The sequence below is a fragment of the Agaricus bisporus genome (genome assembly GCF_000300575.1).
Source record: "Agaricus bisporus var. bisporus H97 unplaced genomic scaffold AGABI2scaffold_19, whole genome shotgun sequence".
Lineage (NCBI taxonomy): Eukaryota > Fungi > Basidiomycota > Agaricomycetes > Agaricales > Agaricaceae > Agaricus > Agaricus bisporus.
Window position 1 is genome coordinate 126,556 of NW_006267354.1, and position 24,196 is coordinate 150,751.

Consider the following 24,196-nt stretch of genomic DNA (forward strand, 5'->3'; position numbering starts at 1 on the left):
CGGGAGCCCGTCGAGACATAAGCGCAGTGGTAGAAATAGATTCAAGTTACAATCATGACTGAGAGTCTAAAAGACGAAAACTACATTAGATACTAAGATAGAGATTAAAATACACATTTACTTGAGAACGAAAACTCGACTCTCAGTAAAATTAGCAGACCCAATATACTGTACACATCATAATGAAATATTATTAGTAACGTAGACTTTGTCGCCATATAAAGCTTTTACTGGGGAAAAAGCAAAGGAGAACTAAAGGCGAAATAACTTTAGAAAACTTATGTCGAGGTGTCCTTCGACAGAGCCTTCGCTTCCCTATCCTTTATGGCATCGGAAAGCCTACTGCTTTTTATCGCTGTTGGCATATTTGTGCATATATTTTTTGCTACATGAAGAACTGTAGAACATGGTAAATTAAACACGACTTAGTGACCATCCGCACTAGAAAGTGAGATGACTCTAGAGCAAAATAGGTGAACCCGACCCGGATTGAACGGATGACCTTGAGGAAGCACGTCCATGATTAGACTGGAATCTCACGCTCTACCACTGAGCTACGGGTCCCAAGTGCATAGTTCGTTCGGTTATATTATATAAGCCGTGACGTCCATAGCGACTTTACCTGACGCTTCTATTCATTGAACCATTACATCCACGCCCATCGTACCATCTTTTCATGACCGAATCCTGAACACGCTACATACCTAATAGACACAAGGCACAATGTCAGTAGAGTATGATGACATTGTCGAGGTTAGTTGCTTGTTGTTATATGACTTGTTCGTTCTCATTGTTTTGTGTAATACAGGCAGAACTCGCGGGTGATAACAAGGAAGTGTATTTGTTTCGATGGTTGACTGAGACGCTGAAATACGTCAAAGAGGTTTCTCCCGTAGGTGTACCCGTTCTCCAACCTCTCCTTCAATTGTTGACCTTTCTTTTTGATACTTTTCAGTCAGATCTCAAAGCGAAGCAAGGAGATATCGAAAAGGCATTAATCAAGGTCGTGGCTTCACCAGATCCATACCCAACACCAGGACGCGCGTTTAGGAATTTGATAGGCAAATGCTTTGTGGAGATGTATGTAAGGGGAGAGACGAGGACGATGTTTGAGACTGTGCAAGCGTTTATGAAGATTGCGGGTGATTTTAAGGCTCCTACGGATAAAGATGGGAGTAAGATGTGAGTATTTGTCTTGTGTACTGTGGTTATGCCTAGATGTATTGATTATGCTGCAGAGCGGCGTTGTCATGCGTTGGCGATATCATGCGCGTGTTCGGGGCCAATGTATGCTCTCACTGCAGAAGAATCATTATATGAACTGATTTCTGCGTCCATTCCCCCTTCTAGGTCATGTCATTTATGGCTGAAATCGTGACGGTGACATTGAAGACGGCCAAATCGTCTAGTAATGTAGGTCAATTCAACTTTATTTTTTGATTTCTTTTCTTTACGTCTCTGCTGATATGTAAAGTGTAGCCCCCATTACTTCGATATCAAGCTTTAGTAACTCTCAAGAAGTCGATCATGACAGCGAAACGAGCTGTTACTGATACGACGATGAAAGATATCTTTAAGCAAATGAGGCAACACCTTTCGGATAAGGCGTTGCCTGTTCAACGTGCATCCGCAGAGGTACATTTTCAAGCTTTGCAATTGACGTAGGCTCGAATCTTATCTCATCACTAGGTTTTCATTTCTATCTACTCTTCGGACGATGGTACACATCCCACGATCGGCGATATCGAGACTATCTTGAATATATGTGTCAAGAGCCTCGAATCTGCTGATCAACTCACTCGTCATACTCTCGCTCAACTGGTTGGGTGCCTTCTCGCCTCCACTCAAGTCGAACGAACGGTTCCTCTACCTGAACCAGCACAAAAACTCAAAAAAGAACAAGAAAATGTTGACGACGATCAAACGACCTCTGCTCATGCCGCTGCCGAAGTAAAAAAAGCATTGTTGAATCCAGCAGAGATGCTGCAACATCTTTCTAATCATTTCAACAAGCTCCACCAATCTCGAAGAATTCGTGTTGGAATATTCGACTTATATGCTGCCTTGTTTGCACAATTGGGTGCTGGTTGGGTTGAAACAAATTTCTCGTTAGTGGTTGGACATCTGATGAATGAGATTGTTGCGCTTCCCCGGAATTCCACGAATCGATATGAAACGCTATCTACTCGCTCGTTGGTTGGGATTTTGATGAGGGATCTTATCGGAGTGAGGATGTTGAGTGAACAGGGGCAGATTGGTGCAATACAAGAGTTGGCGAACAATTATCTCAAGCGATGGCCTGCAATGATGCCCGGTCAGGTGGCACCGTCTTCACCTGTGCTCGTTATGGCCCTTCGTGAAGTTGCTGGCCTACTGCAACAACTAGGAAATGCACCCCCTCCTGTTCAAGATGCGCTTTCCGAGCCACTCGTTGCCATTCTCGCTCATCCAAATTACACTGTTCGCGTTACTGCGTCATGGGCTCTCCGCTGTTTCTGCTATTCCACTCCCCTCCGCCTACCGAAAACTATCTTGGTCTTGATGGAGAAACTTCAAAGGGATTTGACGTTGATTAGTACACCATCTTCGACCCAAGAAGCATCTCAACGGGCGTTAGGCCATGCATATGGTCTGGCAGCATTGGTCTCTGCCATTCCAGAACGTCCATTGTACGTGTCGTATGATGTCAGCGCAAAGGTTATGGATATGGCGACGCAACTGCTCAAGCGGGCGAGTGATCATGATTTGAAAGTTGCTGGCGTTGAAGTAGAAGTTGCATGGATGTTAATCGCATCACTCATGTCTCTGGGTCCTAACTTTGTTCGACCCCACCTCCCTCAACTCCTCGTGTTATGGCGTAATGCACTACCAAAACCCACTTCTAAGGATTCGCAGAACAATAGTAGTCGGTCAGCTGCGGAATGGAACTTCCTCTTGCATGTTCGGGAAAGTGCTCTGGGTGCGATAATGTGTTTCCTTCAACGTAACGTATCGACTCTCGTCCCACTCGATGTCGCTCGACGTATTGCTTCATTATTAAGCAACGCTCTGTCATTCGCCAACGGGTTCATATCTCAAAACGTCGAAGATCCAATAGAAATGCAGCAGCTTCAACAACAACAACAACAGCATCAACTCCCGCCTGGCGTCAAACGCGAACGCGAACTTACATTACGAGAGCGTGAAGCTCTACTTCGTCGAAGAGTATATCAATGTTTTTCCGAACTTGGATTTGGGAGTATACCCGAATCGACGCAAGCATCACTTTTGCAGTCGACTATATCCGCTTTCGCTAATCCTGATGCCTATGGAGCCGGTGGCTCTGCTGTACAGGCTGCGATCGCCAGTTCAGCCGGGACATTTACTTCGGTGTGGGCGGCTGTGGATGGATATGGCTATGGCGTGACTAGTAACGAAGTTGTTGATTTTGGGGGGATTGACATTGAAGGGAGGGATTATTTGAATAGGGATGATGTTGAAGTTTCGATTGATACTTTGGTGCGCATATCATCTAACCCAGGATCTGACAGTGATTCACCGATACTATTGATAGTTGCGAAAACCCATCCTTGGAGCGTGTGAACACGATCCTCTATCCCTTTGTCAAACCAAACTCTCACTCAATGAATACCAACTGATCGAACCACCACCACCAATTACGTCGGTCATTGATGCCGCTATCGATCTTTTCGCCCGTCTCTTACCTTTGCAAGATCTTTCTTCGATTGTTAAGTTTATCCAACAGCTGCTCGACTTTGTAAAGTCACCAAAAAATGAAAGGAATATTGGGAGGAAGTCGGCGATATTTGTGAATACAACTGTTGCGTTTGTTTTGGCCCTTCGATATGCGGCGATGAATCCATCTAGACAAGTCAAGGACACACTCGGGAGCAATCAGGTTACAAGTTTGCTGTCGCCTTTCCTAAAGGTGTTTTCTCCCCTTTATGTTTATTCCTGAGTCTGACATTTATTGTGCTATCAGGATGCCTTGATCGATGGGGATCTGGTTTTGCGATCTGCTGGAAGTGAATGTATTGGTCGACTCGCCAGTCTTTCTGGTACGAATTACCTGACGAGCCAGATCAAAGATCTCGTAGATCAAGTCGTAAACAACCGTGATCCATACTCTCGGGCAGGATCTGCACTAGCCTTCGGAGCCATTTATACGCACGTTGGAGGACTCGCAGCCGGTCCTCTTCTCAAAACTACTGTCAATGTCCTCATGTCCCTCAGTAATGATCCTCATCCCGTGGTGCACTTCTGGGCACTCAATGCTCTGGGAAGAGTTATCGATGCTGCAAGTTTATCTTATGCCCCATTTGTGTCCGGAACTCTCGGGATGTTACTCAAGATATATCTAATGGAATCACATGAACGTGAAGGTGGTTCGACCGTTCACAATGCTAATCTAGGTGGAGAATGCCCTGCGTACCCTGTTGTATGTCAAATCATCGACGCCGTTGTCAATGTTCTTGGTCCGGATATTCGAGAATCGAGCCGAACAAGGGAGCTTGTGTTGAGTCTCGTTACCGAGTTTATGGAAGAAGAAGACGAGGGCATATGTGTCGAAGCTATCAAATGCATCCAACATTTCCTTATGTTCGCGCCGGAGCATATCAATGTGCCACAAATTGTTAAACTTTTCCGGCAACATCTTCTCTCTCCCCGTCGACCTCTCAAATTGGCATCTATCAATGCTTTGTATCAATTAGTCCAAAAAGATGCTTTGGCGATGTCGAAAATTGGCGGGGATAGACTTGTAGAAGAATTGTTTGGGATGTTGGATGATGATTACTCTTCGGTTCAGGGTGTGAGGAATGTTATTGAGAGTTGGCTGAACCAGACGGTGATATACAATCCATCGGCGTGGATCGATCTCTGCCAGAGGATCATGTCGAGAACTACAGCATCTCAACAAGTTGTGGATGCTGCAAATCGGGGGGGACCACGGGATGACGAAGGTGAATCCCTCAACGTTGGCGGTGCAGATAGCAGTCAAAACACAGGAGCGATGAGTGGTGCACGCACACTGACAACTTCGAGATGGAGAACACAACTATTTGCTCTACGATGTTTACATAATATATGCTCGATCATCGCTGAAAGTGGGAGGAAAGAGCACTTGAATGCCATTTTCGCGAGGAGACAGGGTGTCCAGGTGACGGGGTTGTTGTTTACTCGTATATCGGATTTGATCAGAATGGCGTTCACAGCATCGACGGCATATGTTACCGAGATACGTTTGGAAGGATTGGTGGTATTGAGAGATATAATTGAGGTATGCCTGCTTTAGTTCTTCGGCGTCGTCAACTCAGTTTCATCTAGATCTTTGCGTTGTCTCCTGACCCTGCATACGATGATGCACTCCTTCTTGAACAACACCAAGCTCCGATTACCGCCGCGCTTACACCGGCGTTCTCTTCTGATTCCACCCCCGAGATTCTAGCGTCAGCCGTTCATGCGTGTGCGCTATTCGTTGGTTGTGGAGTTGTCAAAGATGTTGGTAGGATGGGAAGGATTCTTAAACTGTTGACTACGGCGCTCGAGCAGTCAAAAGGTTTCATCCTATTACACTTCAATCAGATCTTCATCAGCGTAACTGATTTGTTGCCCCTCAGAATCTGGAACGGTTTCGATCGGTGAAACTGGAGAACTCGGTCCGAACGCTTCCGCAATGCTGAGAATTTCTACTCTTTCAGCATGGGCACAGCTTCAGGTTTCGAGTCTCAAGCAGAAGTATCTTGCAAAAATCATTCAACCATATAGAGCGACCTTGTCTTCGCTATGGATCGCAGCGCTCCGTGACTATGCGAGCATTCGGATTGACTCTGAGTTCTTACACGATACCTCTTCTGTCGCCATTGATTCGTCGTATTCAAGTCTAGGTCGAGAGGTCCTATTACCGGTGAGTCTTTCTTCCAGACCTGGCGGGCAATACCTTCTAAGTAATTACAGTATTACACTCGGTCTTGGTCCATCATTCTCCGTGCTGTAGCTACAGTGATGCAAGCTGAGGATCCTGATGTCCTTGCAGCGATGAATGGCCGAGAACTGTCTCAGGCCTCCACGAGACCTTTGAAAGCAAAGTCCCGCGAGGAACCCACAGCTTTCTTCTACATCCTCTTTGGCCTTGTCTACGAAGCATTGTCTACATCAGCAACTGACTCGGGCTCTACGACTTCTGATCGTGAAACACTGGTGATGGCATGTCTTGAAGCACTTAAGGTTTTGGTGAAGCCCGAGTATGCGGGTAAGGCCATTTTGGAACCAAATATCTTTGACGAGTTCATCAGTTTATTGTACCGAATGGCAATGACGGAGTCGGCAGCTGTGCAAGTGCATTTAGTAGAAATGTTAGGGGTACTGGCCGCTACTCAAGGTTCAAAGTACGTTTTTCCATGCCTGCTAGTCTATCTGTAGCTAAGACTTGTTTTAGACTTGCCGACGCTCTCAGCCTTACAACACCGCGAGCTCATTGTTTAAGAATATGTTGTCACATCCTGAAACACTCGACAGGAACTTCTCGAGGCCCCCTTATTCGTGCGTGCATACCGGCCCCCGATATATGTCGTGTTCTCACCCTTAACTTCTAGACGGATCGGCAGTGGACCGCATTGTGTTGATCAATACAACTTTTTCCGCCCTCGTCGCGATCGCGAATTCCATCGAAACAGATCAACGCGAGGATATTAGATCCATTGCAGCGCTCCTGTATAATGGTAAGAGTTCCTGATAATGTCACGCCTCCATTCTTATAACGACTATCTAGATCTTCTTAAAGATGAAACCTCAGAAATCGATCTCGTTTCTCCGACATTCACTTCATTAAAGGCTATCCTAAGCATATCACCTTTGAATGATAGTGATTCGCGAGACCGGTATCAACGAGCGATACATGCTCTCCTCTCCTCGTGCCTGCTGAACATTGATGAGATGAGGTACGTGCGCGCTATTTTCACACTGGAGCGAGTAGTTCAACTCGGAACAGAGGGCGGGTCGGCCATATATCTACGCGGAAAATCAAGACAAATATGCTTGCTGTGGTCTTAATGCTGACTGTAATACCCATGAATGTTCAAGTTGGTCGAGCCGCAATAGAGCACACATGTTTCTTGGTGTCACAAAAGCTTCTAGCGGATGACGAAGTATGTATTACTATCCTTGCACTTCTTTTCAAATTCTTAATATCGTAGGTTTCTCTGACTGCCGCACAATGTGCCAAAACACTTGCTGGGGCCTCATCTAACGGCCATCCGATGCTCCGACATTGCGTTAGGCTTTTGATGCCAGGTCTCGTTGAATTCGTTGCGAAAGTTGCCCCTTTGGTACATGATGGCACTATCACGGAGTCACAAACCGCCGCTGTCACTGAAACCTGGAAAGCTTTCTCTACATTCTTCACTTCGGTACCTGATGAGAAACGCGAGTAACTTTGCTTTGCTTCACAACACCTCGACTAATTAGTAGCTCAGGTCCCAGGCTACTTGGTGTCCTCCTGCCCACCCTATCTCTACTTCTCTCAACAGCCGGCGGCATACCACCGCCTCTCAGCTCGCAAACGGTCACGCAAGTACTGGCTTATGCTAGTGCTTCCCCTGCCGCGTTCAAAATGGCAGCCGATAAACTTGAACCGAGCACGAGGGAGCTTCTTGAAGCCTCTGTTCGCAAGGCCGTTGGCCCTACGTCCACCACGAATCAGACTTCCGCAAAGCCACAAATTTCTCTTCGATCCTTCTAATTACGTTATCAGTGGCAGTTGGCATGAATTTCTATCTATTTCGATAAAGCGAGGCTTTTCAGTACAGTGGGGGCGTCCAACTCCAATACCACCGGAGAAGTGAGAGTGCCATATACCCAGCTGAAATCTTCGCATAATCATTATCACTGGTCGTCTCTTTAAGCTCGGGACAATTAGTTAAGGAAAAGCTGGAAACCTCTCCCTCCAACGTTGTCATTGCGAATCGAAGTTTAACGGGCCAGAAATTGCTTCCCATGCGTGAGAAATATATGGCGAGAGTTTAATATCAATGTCCACTCAGACAGTGACGAACTGACTTCTGAGCTTGGGAGCGATGGGTCTTTCTTGGGTCCCAAGTGCGTCACCAGTTCTATCAATAATGAGGCCCAGGCGCCCCCTCATATGATCATGATGTACTGGGGTTTTCTACTCATTCAGACTCTGTCAAGTGCTTGCTCGCATCAGGCCTAGGCTTCGTGCAACCGTTGTGCAACTAATTTTATAGTCACGTGTGTCAGTCTACCGTCGGATCAAAGTCGGACCCCTCCTAACCTACATCCCTCCGGATCCATGGACTGCTTCTTCGCATTTGCCTTTCCATTTCATCCAACCATTCAAACCCTGGCTCGTATTCTGAGGCTGACTCGAGGGTGTCAAGAACCCATTGCTTATCAATGGTGTTTCCCTGATAATCCATCCCGTAGGTGGTCCTCGGAGGTGTATGGATTGAGAGGGGTCCGAACGTACAAGTTTCCAGAAATTATGTAACCATTGGGTGTGGTACCCACCCCAACGTGCGAACTTTCGCCCTTATATCTTCCTTCCACCCACTAGTGCGAGGTGCTAAACCTCTCCCACTCATACTTGAGGCTTCAGACAATGACAATGGCAATCAATTCTATTCTTAAAGAACCTATTGGCATCATGGGAGCTGGAGGAGCCGGCCTTATCAATGCGCATGTCCTTTTGCAAGATGGGTTCACCAACGTTCAAGTTCTTACACGCGACGCTTCTGTAGGAGGGGTTTGGGCCCGAAATCGTGTATATCCCGGCCTGCAAATCAACAAGTAAGTTTTCCGTTCACCTATGGTTTAAATTCAACCGTGTAAAACACTTGTCTAGTGTCTATGGTGAATATCGCTTCTCTACTTTGGAAATGTCGCTACACACGGGCTCCACGACCGCCGGGTCGCACATATCAGGGCTTGACATGTGTAACTATATGGAGGAATACTATGACCGATTCCTGAAGGGAAAGGTTAAATTCAGTTTCAATACTGAAGTCCTAGATATTTCGCGTGATGGGAGTGGGAGGTGGCTGGTTCGTGTTGAAGACTTGCAAGACGGAAACCAAGATACCCTCAAGTTTTCCCGCATCATTCTTGCCACAGGGGTACGTCATGTGGGGATCATCTGATGAATCATGATACCTTTTCATGCGGAGAAAGCCGCCAACCACATGTAAAATGTCAATTAAACTATTCTTTCTGTAGGGCTGCAGCGAGCCGACCATCCCGGGCTATCTTTCCCAAGCAGCAGCAAACGAGGCGCAATATCATGGAATGATTATCCACTCATCGGAATTCAGCACCCATCTCGATGAACTCCTGAGAAATGTAAAACCCTACTCGGAAGGTCACGATAGTTCCATCGTTGTCATCGGAGGCGGCAAGTCCGCGCAAGAGTACGTTATGTAAAATAAACGGAAAATATCTAATAATGAATAATCGGCTTAGTATCTGTGCAAAACTTACCGAAGAGGGTCGAAAATGCTCCATCGTCTTTGATAAGACAGACAGCTTCCTCGCTACCAAGATTCCGCTGCCCGCTTTCATCCGTCGGAGCCGGTGCGTACTGTACACCGTTCTTCATATTTATATAATTGATTCCTGAAATAGATTTCTCGGTCTTTTATCGCCTCATATACACTTAAGAACTCGTCTTGAGTGAGCTTTTGAGCCTGATAAGTTTTCTAAAAACATTATAAAACGATCATAGACGCTTCCTCCATGATACTGTTCTGGGAGGTAGAATAACTCGTTTCTTGTGGGACAAAATTGGGGAAAGTTCTGTATGTCCCTTCTGTTTCTTACTAGCCACGTGCTAATCAAAGTAGATGGATGCCTATAATATTCCAAAGGATTCCCCGCTAAGGATAACACAGTCCCTGTTTTGGGGTGTTCGTACCAATGATGTAGGAAGTGTCAGCCCGGATAGCTATCTTGCACGAGCTGTAAATGGTGAGGTGGATGTTGTAGCTCCTGCTCGTGCGGTTGGCTTTGCTTTGGACGGCGAATCTGTCCTCTTAGACACTGGAAAAACACTCAAGGCAGATGCTGTCATTCTAGCCACCGGTTATAAGTCCTCTTGGCCGAAAATAATTTCTGGTACATTCTTACCTTCATTCTTCTACTGTTTGACTCAAAACAGATCTCTTTCAGGTAAGATGGCCGACGAAATAGGAATCAGCAAACACTCACCTTCTTCAAAAATGACCAATACTTGGGACTACTCTTCGCTCTATGGAGGACCAAAGGTGCATCCCCAGAGCGATCAATGGGTAACCTCGATATATAGAGGAATCATTCCCGCAAAAAATATCCTCAGACGTGATTTTGCTATCGCCGGCGCTTTGGTATGAATCGACGCTATCATTTTGACATCATACTAGGTAACACTCTCACCATCTAGTTCACTGCCAACCCCGGTTATACAAATGAAATCGCGGCCCATTGGATTTCTTCATATTTCCGGCGAGATCCTATGCGTTTGCCTACTACCGTAGAAGAAGCTATGGTCGAGGCGGAACGGGAAGCTGCCTGGATGAGAAGGCGTTTCCCTGACATGCTCTCGTGGGTCAACGCGAGCTATAGTGGTAGCTTAGATTTCTGGAAGTGAGTGTTAACGACTCCTGCACACATTTCGGACTCACGTTTGATTATTAGTTGGCCCCAAGCAGCCGACGATCTTCTTGAAGATATGCAGTTGCCTATTCATCGCAGTAATGGTAACTGGTTCACTTGGCCTTTCAAGGTCGTTGAATTGAACGAAATTGCATCACTGGAGGATGAACGTAGACAAAAGCGACGTAACATCTACCAATAGTATATCAAACTCCTTCCTCCTGTGTCAGATGCGTGATCTGCATGGAAGTATGCCGCGAGTCTTCTGTAAAGTAGACCGAAGTATGAGAAACTTCCTGCTGCCGAAAATTTGACAGCCTGTTGGGTAACCAGTCGGAGTCCCCCGCACCTGTCATGCAATGGTTCGTGCAAGAACACAGCCATTGTGGCGCTGAATACGTGATGTCGATTGAAAATCATGTGGACTACTCGGACGCGCTGGCGGACGAAGCTGTGCTTATTCAGAGAACTTCCGTGCTAGTGTGTAACCCAAGTGTAACCCAACTTCAAACTCTTCGCTCCACTTCATGGGGCAGTTCAAACTTGGTTCGATTTCTTTTTCAGTGAGCGCCTGGTGAATTGTCGCCGAGGTGGAATTTAGTTTCAGGGACATTTTGCGATGCGTATCAGCGCTCGGTTGCTTCTTTGTTACTAAATCTTTGTTTCATTGTCAAGATAGCTACTTGTTGGCTGCATCTCAACAAGCTATGTTTGGCAAGGATTTACGAAAATTTGATTTGCACTTTGTTGGCTAGAGGAGCATTAACATCTGCCATACATGTGCGTTCTATCAGACAACATCTTCGGTAACGTTTCTCATAATACTAGATGAGCGTGAATATATTTCGTTCTAAATCTATCTGGAATGGATGTTCGAGCCGAACCGTCTACGGAATGATTCAAACGAAACATCCTTGTGAAAACTCTGAACGGCTTATGACAAGCAAGATTACCGGGGGTTTTTTTTTGTGGATGGCCACACTTAACTACCAGTGCATTGAGCTTCAAGCTTCAATCCCCATCCCTATATTCATGCTCCTCGATTCTGGGCATAATATTTCGATTGGAGGCTTGGAGCTACATGTGACTTCGAGTATGTGGTCGCCATAGGTTCACTCTGACTGTCCTGGCTTTCGCATTGGACCAATGGACAAAACTCATATAATAACCTTATATCAGGTACTAAAAGACGTTAAGCCGAATTTAATTACTCTCCCGCGCTGCTATCATACGATCTCGACGTACAATGTGCATGAGCCTTCATTGGTGGATGCAGTGTATCGGCAGGAATGCTAATCTTAAACTCCTCATCTGTTTGGCGGAATAATGCGAGAGATTCGCACGATAACAGTGGTATCCGACATGTGCGAGAGTAGCGCGCTGACTCTATCCTTTGACTGCTCCACCAAAGAAATACATAATTTCCTCCGAGTCGTTACTCTTGTGACGCCGATGCAGATGGGGTTGGACGTTAGATCTCCGAATAGATACGTAAGGGTTTACTGATCGAGGTGTGCCACTGGCACTCTTAAAACCAGGGGGGTTGGCAGAATGCTGGCAGGCTTATCCCCCATCTCTCTCCAAATATCTATCATGTCCGAATCCCGCACATCTTCAAGGCCCATCCAAAGTTGTTTTCAATGTGCGTATATTCCAAAAGGCACCGATTAGTTATTGAATTTCAGTCAGGCCGCAAGCGGAAAATCAAATGTGTGTGCAGATCACTCAAGTCGACTCTTCTGCATGTCTGACATTATTGTAGGTAGCAAATCATATCCATGTACTCCCTGCATCTTAAGAGGAGAAGGAGATGCTTGTCGCGAAGTTGATAAGGCCCAACTTCAGTACGCTCACTATAACCTTCTGTGAACTGCCTGCTCAATCATCTCAGGGAACACAGGAAGAGCTGTGAAAGAATTGAAGAGTTGGTCGATCGGATCCAGAAATTGGAAAATACAATTTCTGTTCTATCCTCAAGAGGTTCTCCCAGTAACGAAGAGTCACCTCGGTCCATACGGAGGCGCGAGCTTTCATCCACCCCATACTCAAAAAGTCCGAGTCCTGTTTCGAAGCGGCGATCCTGCAGTCGCAATCTGTGTTCGCCGGTTCCAACTCTCCTCCGCACAGGTAGCAGGGATGAAGAGGTTGCGTTAATTCTTGAAGTATGACGATCCTATCCAGCAGTGTCACTGTTGTTAGCAATCTAATGGCTTGCACAGGATTTTGTGATGGGACGCAAGGTTAATCAAACACGTGCAGTTGACGGCCACTGCGTCAGTCCCTACAACACCCCGTCCATGTCAAGTGAGAATCATCCTATAAATGGACTGAATTCAAACCCTTGGTCTCTTTGGGTGAATTCACCACCCGAGTTCGTCAGTCGTCTCTCACCAATACTCCCAAATCACCCGCGAATCCAATTGCTACTTCAATTCTATGTATGTTCCTTTCTTTACTGTGTCGCCTGGTTTTGCTGAATGAACGAAATAAAGGTGCAACGGTTGGACTGGTATGCTAAAGTGAGTCGTCGATGACTCTATGATGATCCCTCGAGGCTTCGCTAATGGCTTCAAGGTCCTTCATGTTCCGTCGTTCTTGGCAAAGGTTAGTCTATGTTTTTCCGGCGATACGCAAGTCCTCTCGGAGGTTAATTTCCGTCAAATTTCTAGTCGAACGCCATCTTAACTCATATAAACAACCACCGCTTTGAGCTTGTGGACGTAGGCTTCTTGGGCGTTTTACTCGCGGTGCTCTGCCTTTCCTTTCACTTTGCGGATGCACCCTTATGCGAACAACTATTCCTGGATTATTCGGCTTGTTCCGAATATGCGCAACAACTCTATACTGGCGCACAAGTCTGTCCACCCGTTCAGTCATGCAGCACTGGTTTCTGATCCATTTATTCAGGCCTGTTTGCAATACTCGAACTTTACGGGATCTCAAACCCTTGAGCATTTGCAAAACATAATGTGAGCGTTTTCACTATAGATAGAAGGGCTACTAAACAAAACTATTTTTAAGCTTGACAGGTGTTTATCAGCAAAATAATGACGAGTCCGAGTAAGGCGGTCTGCTATTAAGATAACTTATCCACCTCATAATTCACGATCCCCAGTTCACAGTGGGCATTGACGGGAGCCGCAATCAAGGTTCGACCAATTAAACACTCGCATCTTCCATTCTATTGAAAATACATAACGCAGATTGCCCAAAATCTTGGAATGTCACGCCTTGGAAGTGAAACGGGGTTGCATCAATATCCGCTCGAATGGAGATCGTCGATAAAGAGAGAAGTTGCTAGACGCGTGTGGTGGTGCTTGGTAAAGATTATTGTTACATTTCACCTTGCATTTCATGACGTATTTGCAGGTTCTCAACGACTGGTCCTGTGCCATGGCACACCAGGGTGTTTACTCTATCCACCCATCACAAAACCATACTTCGCTCCCAGCAAACATAGATGATGTGGATCTTGGGGAGTCCGATGTAGTACAGTCCAAACCACCCAATATTCACACGGTACGCGCTGTTTCATCTCCAGCAATTTTATCGTCTTATAGAGTATTACTTAGGAAATGTCTTCTTTTCTCTGTCGGTTGCGGTTCATCGACATCCAAAGACAGCTTGTCGACGAGTCTAACCGCGGTGGCTACGATCTTGATTTCGTCAACGACATGGAATACAAGATCAATAATGTGATAAGCGACCTCAACGATCATTTCCAAATGGTGTTAGATTCGCGAAAGAAACCTAGTCGCCCAAACGATGCGAGGTGCTCCGAAAGGACTCTCTGCCAAATCATAGGTCAAGGCCTCATTCTTCAACTCAATCGACCATTCTTATTTCGAAGCTATCATGATAAACGTTATGTGAGTAACCCATAACAGAGCCCAGATGTATGATATTGATTACATCAGGTACAAGCACGCAGTCAATGTATTAAAGCTGCACGGTTGATACTACAACACCTGAATGCCAATCTTCAAGGAGAGAGATTATTGCGGTGGTCTATCCCGGTCTCCAATGCGTTTGCTGCGGTAGGCCTTTCCTTCCTCTATGAGTATTGCCTCGTTGATGCCGGGTCTCCTAGAGTATTGTGTTGTTTATAGACTTGTGCCATTTGCGCTGTAATGGGGCAAACGTCGAAATCGGAAAATGCTCAGCTGAGCTCCAGAGTGCTTTAAGATTATTTAGGTGGAGTAATACTTCGTTCGGTCTTCTCTTTTTTCTTAATCAATGTTTGCATAGATCCGTCGGGCAGCAGGCGCCCACTGTGACTCGAAATGCAAGTCACATCATAGAACAGATGTTAGGTGAAGGAGAATATAACAATACCTTATTTATCATTCACACATTTTACCCCCCAACAGCTGCAGAGGTCTCTTTGTTTGCAGAACGGAGGTCTGACTTAGACTTAGATGGTGATAGCAATTTTGAACGAATCGCGAGAAGGATCATTGTCAGTTTTCGAAATTTAGTCAGAACTACTCAACAACTGATCAAATAACAGGTGAACACCTCACAAGGGAAGTGTTCCAACATGGGACATCTGTTAACTCCAGTACAGTTGAACACTCCTTTAACTTTATCCCCTGAACCTCGCTGGGACTCTCAATTCCTAGATGTCAATAACAGTCTACCTTCCGGCATACTGCTAAATCATGATCATGATATATTTCCCGGCGGAGGAATACCCTTTCATGAAACTTCAAGTGCCAATACATCTTTTGTTCCTGCCGAGGTCTCCATTACATATTTTAAATGACTCTGACGCTTAGAGCACGAACACTTATGGACTTATGTAGAGCAGTATTTCATTCATACCCATTATTGCATTTAGTACTTCGAAATTATTTATTCAATATTGGTTGATTAATTGTATTGTATCATACGGAATATAATCCCAACAGATTGGAGTCGATCCCCCAGATCCGTACACGTCGGGCTCACCTCGACTTGGTCAAGAAACTCCGCACGTAAATCTACCCTTACCGGTACTGACCCTTTCCAGTCACTCCATTTGGTAAACGCCAGGGCATCTTTATTTGCTCCAGTTTCCCCTGAAACAAGTCGAGGTCCGTCGTAATGAAATACGTGACGATGGCAGTACTATGCCCTCGTGCACGTATGTTGAAAGTTGAAACACCTTCACTGACTCGAGAAGAAAGATTACCTAAGATCGAGACCTGCCCGGGCTGTCCTTGGCAGTTCGACGGCGTCTTTAGTGTGACGGACACATGTGCCTTTGTGAATGCACAGAACTGATACTTGACGTCTGGTTGACGTTAACACAAGTTGATAGTCGAGACAGGAGATGTCCGAAGGGAAGTGCAGATATTCTAAAAATAGATGACATTCCACAGACGCAGCAGCAGTGGTAACTTTGTCAAAAGCTCTGCCACGCCGCAATTTTCAGATACATTTTCTATTCATCAAGATGAATGGACGACATACGCCAACGTAAAAGCAAATGTCAAGACGAAACAATCTTCTCGGCTGTGGCTTAGGCTTTCTTAACGCCATCCTATCGGTCGCCGCCAGGACTCCCACCCTCGACTGCCTGGAATTCCGAAATCTGACATTCTACTCATGAGATCGAGCTCCCAGTCATACAACTGTTTATGTGAGTACATATTAATGATGAGACTCCAAGGGATATCCCTGATAGGCGCTGGGAGACACGTACCAACCCTGGCACAGCCAATTACAACCACTATTACAATCTTGTTCCTTAGAAAAAGAACGTTTCTATTGATTGAGTAGCCAGATAATCTTACGCCAACATAGAAACAAATAACAAGACAAAAAAGGCGATCATACTCTCGACTGCGGCTCAGGTTGCCTCAGCGCCAGGTTGTCAGGCACTGCCAGAGTATTATCGACTGCACTTGCAAGATGTCCACCAAACCCAACATGCCCATGAACTGCCTGGAATTCAGCAATACGTCGCTCCACTTCCGGACGGAAATGTCTCATGAGACCTTGAATCGGCCACGCAGCAGCATCACCTAGAGCACAGATGGTCCGTCCTTCAATTTGTTTTCTGATTTTCATCAGTTGGTTAAGTATGGAAGGCGTGAGTTGACGACATACGTAATCTCGAGAAGCATATCGATCTCTCGTTGGTGGCCTCGACCTTCGACTAATCGTTTCATCACCTTGGACATCCACGTTGTACCTTCACGGCATGGGGTACACTGGCCACACGATTCGTGTTGATAGAACTATGAATGTTGTAATTAGCTTGCCAGCAAGAAGATTATTAAGATGCTCACTTGTGAGAAACGAGCAATGGCAGAAACAATATCTGTGCTTTTGTTCATGACAATGACAGCACCGGTGCCAAGGCCAGATTGAGCATCTTTCAAAGAATCGAAGTCCATTCTAATGATATGATTATTTGATAAATTCGCCGGGCTCAAACTGAGACTGAAAGTACTCACAATACTTCAGCACACGTGTCCTTGGGCAAGACAGGTACACTGCAGCCACCGGGAATGATGCCGAGCAGGTTATCCCAACCACCAACAACACCGCCACAGTGCTTGTCGATAAGGTCCTTCAATGGTATACTCATCTCCTCTTCAATGACACAAGGGTTGTTGACGTGGCCGCTGATGCAGAATAACTTTGTTCCTTGGTTGCGCTCACGACCAAAGCTCGCGAACCAACTACCGCCTCGTCGACAGATTGTGGGGGCAACTGCGACAGTCTCCACGTTTGCTACCGTTGTAGGGCAACCGAAAAGTCCGACATCGGCAGGGAAGGGAGGTTTGAGACGGGGTTTGCCTTGTTTGCCTTCAAGCGACTCGATAAGAGCCGTTTCTTCACCGCAGATATAGGCACCAGCTCCACGATGGACATATACATCAAAGTCATAGCCTGAACCGCAAGCGTTCTTGCCCAAGAAACCAGCAGCGTAAGCTTCATCGATAGCCTGCTGAAGGTGCGAGGCTTCCTGATAAAATTCTCCGCGAACGTAGATGTAAGCAGCACTGGCATTCATGCCGCGACCGGCGACGAGACACCCTTCAACGAGCTTGTGCGGGTCACCGCGCAGGATTTCACGATCCTTGCAAGTCCCGGGTTCACCCTCATCCGCGTTAACTACGAGATAACGAGGCCTAGACGCAGTTTGAGCCTAACGCGTGACCGTAAAAGAGTAAATTGACTCACCTAGGATCTTGTTGCCAGTTAGGTTTGTTCATAAAACTCCATTTCAAACCACTTGGAAATCCAGCGCCACCACGACCGCGTAAACCGGAGTCCTTGATACTTTGAATGATCCAGGAATCGCCCTTGAGTAGAATTTCTTTTGTTTTATGCCAGTCACCCCTAGACTAGAAGAATTGGGTCAGAGTTTCGAATACTGAAATCAGGTCACCCTTCGTACCATTGCACCTTTGATGCCATGATCATGCTTGCAATATACATTGGTAAAAATGCGATCTTGGTCCTTCAGTCCACCATATCTTCGAACAGGCGGGTCCGCGACAGTTGCAAAGGACCGCTGAGAGCGTAGTTTGGCACGAAACGGCCGTGCGACGCCTATCATATGTGCAAGAGAGAGTTAGTACAGCATTATGTCAATGTGGCAGTGATTTACGCGTAGCTGAGCCCGAACCTTTAAGCAGCGTCTGGGTCGCTGCAGACGACGACCTGAACATTGTGCTCGTTGTGCTAGAAGGCGAGTCGACTGGCGGAGTTTTGCGGACCAAGTGTTTGGCTATATTTGCCATCACCACCGTTACCAAACTTACCCAGTTGAGCACCGACGGTCCGACCGCTCCAGTGCGACTTGACCATTGCGCACTCGCTATCGAAATCTCCAGCCAAAACATTAGGGAGGAAGGCTAGGAACGTCATCATGCGGATGGTATGAAATGCGTCGGCCAAATGCTGACCTGAAGATCGAAAGAATCACCATAAACACGCTCCCAGGATAAAGTTCAAGCATCTTACGAGACTGAACCTACAAGGTGAGCGAGCAAAGGAAGATTAGGGACTTCCACATCCGGGAAATCGTATCCTACTTGCCAAGATGCCTCATTCCTTTTTGATTTCCTCTTTCAATCCTCCCCATCTTCGTACATATCTTCTGAGATCTAATTCCTTTAGTCACACTTGCTTTTTAATATTAATCCCAAACTCTCAAAATAAAGTCTGTCTCATCCATCCATATTAACAGCCGAGAGCTCTTAATGATATGATTATAAACGACTAAATGGCCACCATTCAATATTCAAGGATTGCGCTAAGCGGTGGAAAAAGCGATGGCACCCCTCCGAGTATTATTCGACACCAAACCCACCAAGTCGTGCGCGGCAAGTAGGACAACGAGATACATTCATATTTCGAGAAGTGCACTCTTGAATGGGAAATTCAAGGGGACGCCCGGAATGCTAAAACTTTGGTCATACTGATCATGGATCCGGAGGAGCAAGCTATTGAATTTGGGAGCGGTGATTCAGGGTAAATTTCTGATAAACTTGAAGGGAGATACATAGACTCAGCCATAATTTGATTTGATTTATCCCGCAAATGTTCTAATATAGCTCCGAACAGAAAACTCCATCACCTAGTTTGATGAGGTTACAGTTTGATGATGATCCGGATCGTGGTCGTTTTTCTCTCGAGCTCGAATCACGTCCATTGCACGCTGAATGCAAGTTTTAGAGCCTATGAGAATTTATCAGGGTGTCTTCGTCTTATCTACCTTGGATAGCAGGTATACATTTTCGTCATAGATGTACGGGGATCTCCATTTGTGGACGGAGCCACTATCGAAGCCATTGCGCACTCTTCCGATAATCTTTGATACCGGAGGGGTATCTACCACGTCTACGATAGCTTTCCTCTGTATCGGTATGCCTGGTGATGGTGTCCTTGAATTCAGGAAAGAAGGACCGATCTTTATACATGTTCTACCAAGATGGGACAATTTCGGAATAGCGGCATGACACGTACCGCTTGGGATCTCCTCAAATGATTACTTCCTTCATTTTTCTATCAAGTTGGAGATGAAATAAAAATATATCAAGTTACTTATTCCATCTGAGAGAGATCATGCACCCGCGTCGAGCAGAAGGTGAGCAATATTTGCCCCTGGGCGTACAGTTTTCTTTCAAACATTTCTTTCAAATAAGTCTTGCAAATTCGGGAATGCCGAACACATTTACAAAACCGTCTAATCAAAGCTAAGCCAGTCAGCTCCTCAAATAAAGGCCCACTCCGGGCCCATGGAGCTTCCTTGTTATACCCAGAGGGAAGACCGACCTTCTACTACTATCCATGCAATCAAGAGAATGTCTTCGTTTAAATCCACACATCTTCACCATGTCAGTGTGCTGTTCCTTTATACAGATTCGGACAATGAGTATCTTCGATCATGAGAAGGATGTGCCTAAAATGTAGACTTCATAATTGTTCGCATCTATCAAAGGATGTCCTGGATGGCCGACGCGGTGGAGCGAAATGACCAATCACTGAAGCCACGATAAGCACCTTAAGTTCGTGGGCAGATGACTCTAGGTCATCTTCATTCAGGAACGCTGTTCGGCTAACTTTGGTGCGGCGTTAAGTTACAACTCCAACGTCTCTATTACTAGAATGCCGTCCCGAGGCATCGGCAAAGTATACGAATGCGCAATGGACTTGAGTACGGTACCTTGTAGTTTGAACATTGAAGCAACTATGCGTTAAAATGGGTCAGATATGCAATTTTATTGGATGTAAACCCCTTGTACGATTCTCCTCTTGGACCTAGGGCGTTATACTTAGTAGCGACTGATTTCCGATCTTTAGTTTCACAAGGACAGCTTTCTGGTGGAACGTGGCTCTACCATCTGCCAGACTGACACATGAGATTGATTAATTTAACTCAGGCAGGAGACGTTCATTCAATATTAAATGCGTTTATTGGTAGAACAAATCGTAGACATGTTTAAAATCTAATGCGCCAAATTCCTAGTTCCTTGCGTGGCGTGATTGCATCTTGTCTCAAAAATGTATAATTTTCTCTTGGCTTCATCTCCCAAATTATTCTCAAAATGCCACAAGGTCCTTAAAAAACAATTCTTTTAACGAAGCATTCCATTGGCCTTTCGAAATTCCCATAAAATAGAACTAAGTATACAATGGGTGCCGAATAATACCCACCAAATCCAGAAATACATTTGGCACAATGGACTGTCCTTGAATCTTTCCCGAGCCATGCGGCTCATAGTCAGCAAGCTTGTTCTCGGGTCCTTATATAAATAATTATGCACCCCGGGCCAACAAACGTTCCCCGATATCGGGAGTGACCCTCCGCGCGGCTAACGTAGGAACCTCGACAACTTATTCTAATAGCGCGATTCCAAAGTGGACAAATCAGTTGGGCATCAGCCTAAGGAATAAGCGGGAGATGGACAGCGGTATCTTGGTTGACGACGCATTGAAGACTTGGAAGCGGCCCGAACTTGTGGATGATTTTTGACAAGGAAGCTCCCCAAAAGCTCCCCCCGGACAATCAGGCGGCCGTGAAGTTGTCATTTGTCAGTGCGGAAAAGGTGGGCTTAATTTAAGGCGATCTTGGAGTTGACAAATGGGCTAGCTGCCGGATCAGGACCAAGCCCTGCTGACGTTGAGCGTGTGATTCTATCTACTTCGGCATCAACCCTTAAAGGAACAACCAGCGTGCCTCTACGGTCTTCTCATGACCCATATATGATAAGGGAAAGATATTGAACGGCACTTTATCGAATGAATAAATAAATTTTCCTTCCATCATTTGCAACAAGTTGTTTTCTGATGATGAGCAACTGCTGGGAACTTCCGGATTACTAGAGTCACCAACACTATGGTACATAGTGATCGACATCACAGATAAATCGATGACCTTGTACGGTTCTGCTGTCCCCCAACTGTGGACCCGAAAGAAAGCATCAAAGAACTTATAGAAACCGCCTGTCGAACAATACATTTCAGAGTTAGATAAAAGATAACCAAGAATTCAATAGTAACTTCGGGAAGGAGTGACTCCTTCCATTGTGTAGAAATTGAAATTAGTCAGATACTTGACTGCAGCAAATGGTATACAAATGGTACAAGCTCGAAACTGAACAATGTCTGCGTATTTCTAACTTCCCGGTGAGTGTTAGATTGAGCGCTTCCAATCATAAGAATAAAACTCTTGTTCCTAATTAAGAGCTCGAACATCTCATGCGCTTGTTCATAACCTCATTCGGATATCCAAAAGAAGCGCCATAGTCCGCCGAGTTATCTAGATTCTAGACAGGCAGAGATGCCATCCGGTCAGACTTCAGACTAGCGTCATGCATCATGGCAGACCGATGTACGTGATGTACAACGTTAGGGATCGTGCGAGTATCTGTATGGGGAGGACAAGTCCCTTGATCTCATTAGTCAGCTAGAAATAAGATCCTTGACAGAAGCTCCGTTGCATATTGGATCTCTCACTCTCAGCATTCAGGCACCAGCTGTCGGTCATCAACTAATTAAGCGCACCAAAAACAAGGAATACATAGCTTTCCCAGCATCTCAGCTTGTTAATCTTTCCACCTTCGCAGCTGGAGCATGTGTTATTGGAGCGAGGTGTGTTATGGCCCAGGAAAAACAATGACTCGTATACGGACGCGTCAAGGTCGCGTGCGGCATACTTGCAGAAAAAGATGTGAAGCTCCATCATGATTGAACGCTGACATACGGCATCAAATATGAAAGAGATTCAATCTGCCTCAGGCTAAGCGTATTTTCGAGGTCATGATGAAGCAGGAAAAGGAACCTCGCCGGAAAAGGCCGATACATATACACAGAGACAAGTCAGGGCGAGTGGATTTCCAAAGGAGCTGGAGAAGATGTAAGCTACACGAACAACGCGACCAAAACTATGGCATAGTTCATAATACTAAGGCCTTGCGTTGAGCCCCAATTTTTTGAAGGCCGGAAGAAATTCGGGTAGTCGGATTGTACCTACTTGCGTTCTTTACGTCCAAGGTCTAGACCCCGGCAAGATATCATCAGTTTTCTTGGCGAGTGATATTTATAAAACTCCCATACCGAAATCTGGCAGGGTCTTACGGCTTCTTATTACAGTGACCATTGTCACGGTGATCACTCGATCGGGCAACATGTTTTTTCAAGTGTTTTGACATACGTCGAAGATATGCAGTTGAAATTTATTCCGTGGAGAAAGCTACCACTGCCTGGCAGTGCATCATTCGATCACACTGATCATGCGTGTTTTTACGCGTAAAGATTTGCTATGAGAGCAGACGGTGAAGGATCACCTTGAACGGAGGCCTAGGCCGCCAAGAGGTCTACTTCGTAGTAGTTGGCCCAAGTTAAACATGCTCTTGATAGAAGGCTAAGCAACCCACGACTGGACTTTCGAGATGACGGGACGATTGCAGTTAGATCGAATTTCGATGACACGCGAGGAGATCAGGGTCCGTCTGTCCACATTGGTGAATAAATTCGTTTGTGACATGACTTCTTCCCCTGTGTACCTTGTGAGGAGAATGACTACTTTTTACAGCATCTCAGCACCATTTTTCCGTTCACCATTGAATTACTAGATCTATCGTGTTCGAGTTTTAGCTTAGCTGGACAGGAAGCTCCCCAAAACACCACGCATAACACTCAAAATTATCCCTCCACCTGTCACATCTTCCCCTGCCGTTTTCCCTTCGACAACTTCTATCAGCCTCAAATGCGATAAGCCGATTCCCTCCACCTCGCTTGAGACCCCTATAAAGCCTCGCCGTTCTTTCCAGCCGTTCAGTGGGCTCCTTTCCTACCCCTCTCTGTTCTCGGTCTCCACTACCGTCCTTCGACCTGAGAAACCTACAATCGTACTCCTCCTTTCCCTGCACCATCATGATTAGCTTCGATAACATGCCCCCGGAGGTAATGCAAGCCATGTGTACCCCGATGCATGAGGTGCTCTCTCCTTCGTCTGTTCCGGGCTTCCAAAATAGTGGAGCACTGTATATCGGCTCGTTTGCAGCTGTCCAAGACAAGCACATGCTTCATGAAAATCGCATTACGCATCTCGTCCAGGTCCTCGACGCCCCATGGCTTCCCGCTTCAGAAAAGGAGGGGTTTAGCACGCACAATATCAGGATTGATGATGCAGTCACCGTTGATATTCGACCACACCTTGAAGCTGCCTGTAATTATATCGATACTACACTTCGCTCTGGAAGAAACTGTCTAGTCCATTGTCAGCAGGTTTGTCGCAGCCCTGGGCCATGTCCACTTTAACTCACATAACATCGTCTTTCGCTCTAGGGTATCTCGCGTAGTGCAGCAGTTATTTTAGCGTACCTGATTCGTAATCGTGGCATGACTTTCGAGAGTGCGCATGCTTATTTGAAACGCAAACGTGCCTGCATCAAGCCCAATTCCGCCTTTGTGCAGGCACTTCAGGAATGGGAAGCCGCTTCCCGCCGTCCTTCCATCGCCCGTCGCTTCACTTCCTAACTTCACTCCTTTTGGAAATTTCTAAGCAGGCCGAGGTTTAAGTGATATGGTGAGCACCCTCCGCATGCCT

General features: G+C 46.0%; 6 protein-coding genes and 1 non-coding gene across 7 annotated transcripts; 5 read left to right on the forward strand and 2 right to left on the reverse strand.

The window, feature by feature from the left end:
* Window positions 1–474: 474 nt before the first annotated feature.
* On the reverse strand, window positions 475–564 carry AGABI2DRAFT_t160. Its single transcript has one exon. It is a non-coding gene; the product is annotated as a tRNA-Trp (tRNA).
* Window positions 565–1,353: 789 nt separating this feature from the next.
* On the forward strand, window positions 1,354–8,031 carry AGABI2DRAFT_189111 (hypothetical protein; the record flags this gene model as incomplete). Its single annotated transcript, XM_006457601.1, has 14 exons — window positions 1,354–1,413; window positions 1,480–1,635; window positions 1,690–3,498; window positions 3,554–3,928; window positions 3,983–5,278; window positions 5,326–5,557; window positions 5,619–5,905; window positions 5,956–6,386; window positions 6,437–6,540; window positions 6,594–6,719; window positions 6,770–6,938; window positions 6,989–7,145; window positions 7,194–7,422; window positions 7,473–8,031. 14 exons carry the CDS (start codon window positions 1,354–1,356, stop codon window positions 7,736–7,738), a joined length of 5,697 nt encoding a protein of 1,898 aa, XP_006457664.1. The 3' UTR covers window positions 7,739–8,031.
* Window positions 8,032–8,623: 592 nt separating this feature from the next.
* On the forward strand, window positions 8,624–10,843 carry AGABI2DRAFT_213163 (hypothetical protein; the record flags this gene model as incomplete). The annotated part of the gene is made up of 10 exons (XM_006457602.1): window positions 8,624–8,805; window positions 8,861–9,131; window positions 9,232–9,422; window positions 9,475–9,585; window positions 9,637–9,684; window positions 9,737–9,809; window positions 9,855–10,125; window positions 10,180–10,373; window positions 10,430–10,632; window positions 10,684–10,843. The coding sequence occupies 10 exons, from the start codon at window positions 8,624–8,626 to the stop codon at window positions 10,841–10,843; spliced, it is 1,704 nt and encodes a 567-aa protein (XP_006457665.1).
* A 1,391-nt stretch (window positions 10,844–12,234) lies between these two features.
* AGABI2DRAFT_123513 (hypothetical protein) lies at window positions 12,235–14,825 on the forward strand (the record flags this gene model as incomplete). Its single annotated transcript, XM_006457603.1, has 16 exons — window positions 12,235–12,283; window positions 12,331–12,351; window positions 12,404–12,485; window positions 12,533–12,803; window positions 12,861–13,079; window positions 13,134–13,160; window positions 13,216–13,245; window positions 13,311–13,496; window positions 13,549–13,610; window positions 13,663–13,701; window positions 13,757–13,790; window positions 13,845–13,961; window positions 14,011–14,160; window positions 14,214–14,510; window positions 14,559–14,678; window positions 14,751–14,825. 16 exons carry the CDS (start codon window positions 12,235–12,237, stop codon window positions 14,823–14,825), a joined length of 1,779 nt encoding a protein of 592 aa, XP_006457666.1.
* An 899-nt stretch (window positions 14,826–15,724) lies between these two features.
* On the forward strand, window positions 15,725–16,000 carry AGABI2DRAFT_196261 (hypothetical protein; the record flags this gene model as incomplete). Its single annotated transcript, XM_006457604.1, has 1 exon — window positions 15,725–16,000. A coding segment is annotated over one exon (182 nt), but the record flags the coding sequence as incomplete, so codon positions are not given.
* A 201-nt stretch (window positions 16,001–16,201) lies between these two features.
* On the reverse strand, window positions 16,202–18,333 carry NdufV1 (NdufV1 ubiquinone oxidoreductase NADH-binding subunit). The gene is made up of 7 exons (XM_006457605.1): window positions 18,248–18,333; window positions 18,035–18,189; window positions 17,818–17,981; window positions 17,085–17,765; window positions 16,917–17,025; window positions 16,735–16,865; window positions 16,202–16,684 (listed from the first exon to the last, which is right to left on the reverse strand). Exons 1-7 carry the CDS (start codon window positions 18,306–18,308, stop codon window positions 16,456–16,458), a joined length of 1,530 nt encoding a protein of 509 aa, XP_006457668.1. The 5' UTR covers window positions 18,309–18,333; the 3' UTR covers window positions 16,202–16,455.
* A 5,187-nt stretch (window positions 18,334–23,520) lies between these two features.
* Window positions 23,521–24,126, forward strand: AGABI2DRAFT_80093 (hypothetical protein; the record flags this gene model as incomplete). Its single annotated transcript, XM_006457606.1, has 2 exons — window positions 23,521–23,874; window positions 23,935–24,126. The coding sequence occupies 2 exons, from the start codon at window positions 23,521–23,523 to the stop codon at window positions 24,124–24,126; spliced, it is 546 nt and encodes a 181-aa protein (XP_006457669.1).
* Between the last annotated feature and the right edge of the window lie 70 nt (window positions 24,127–24,196).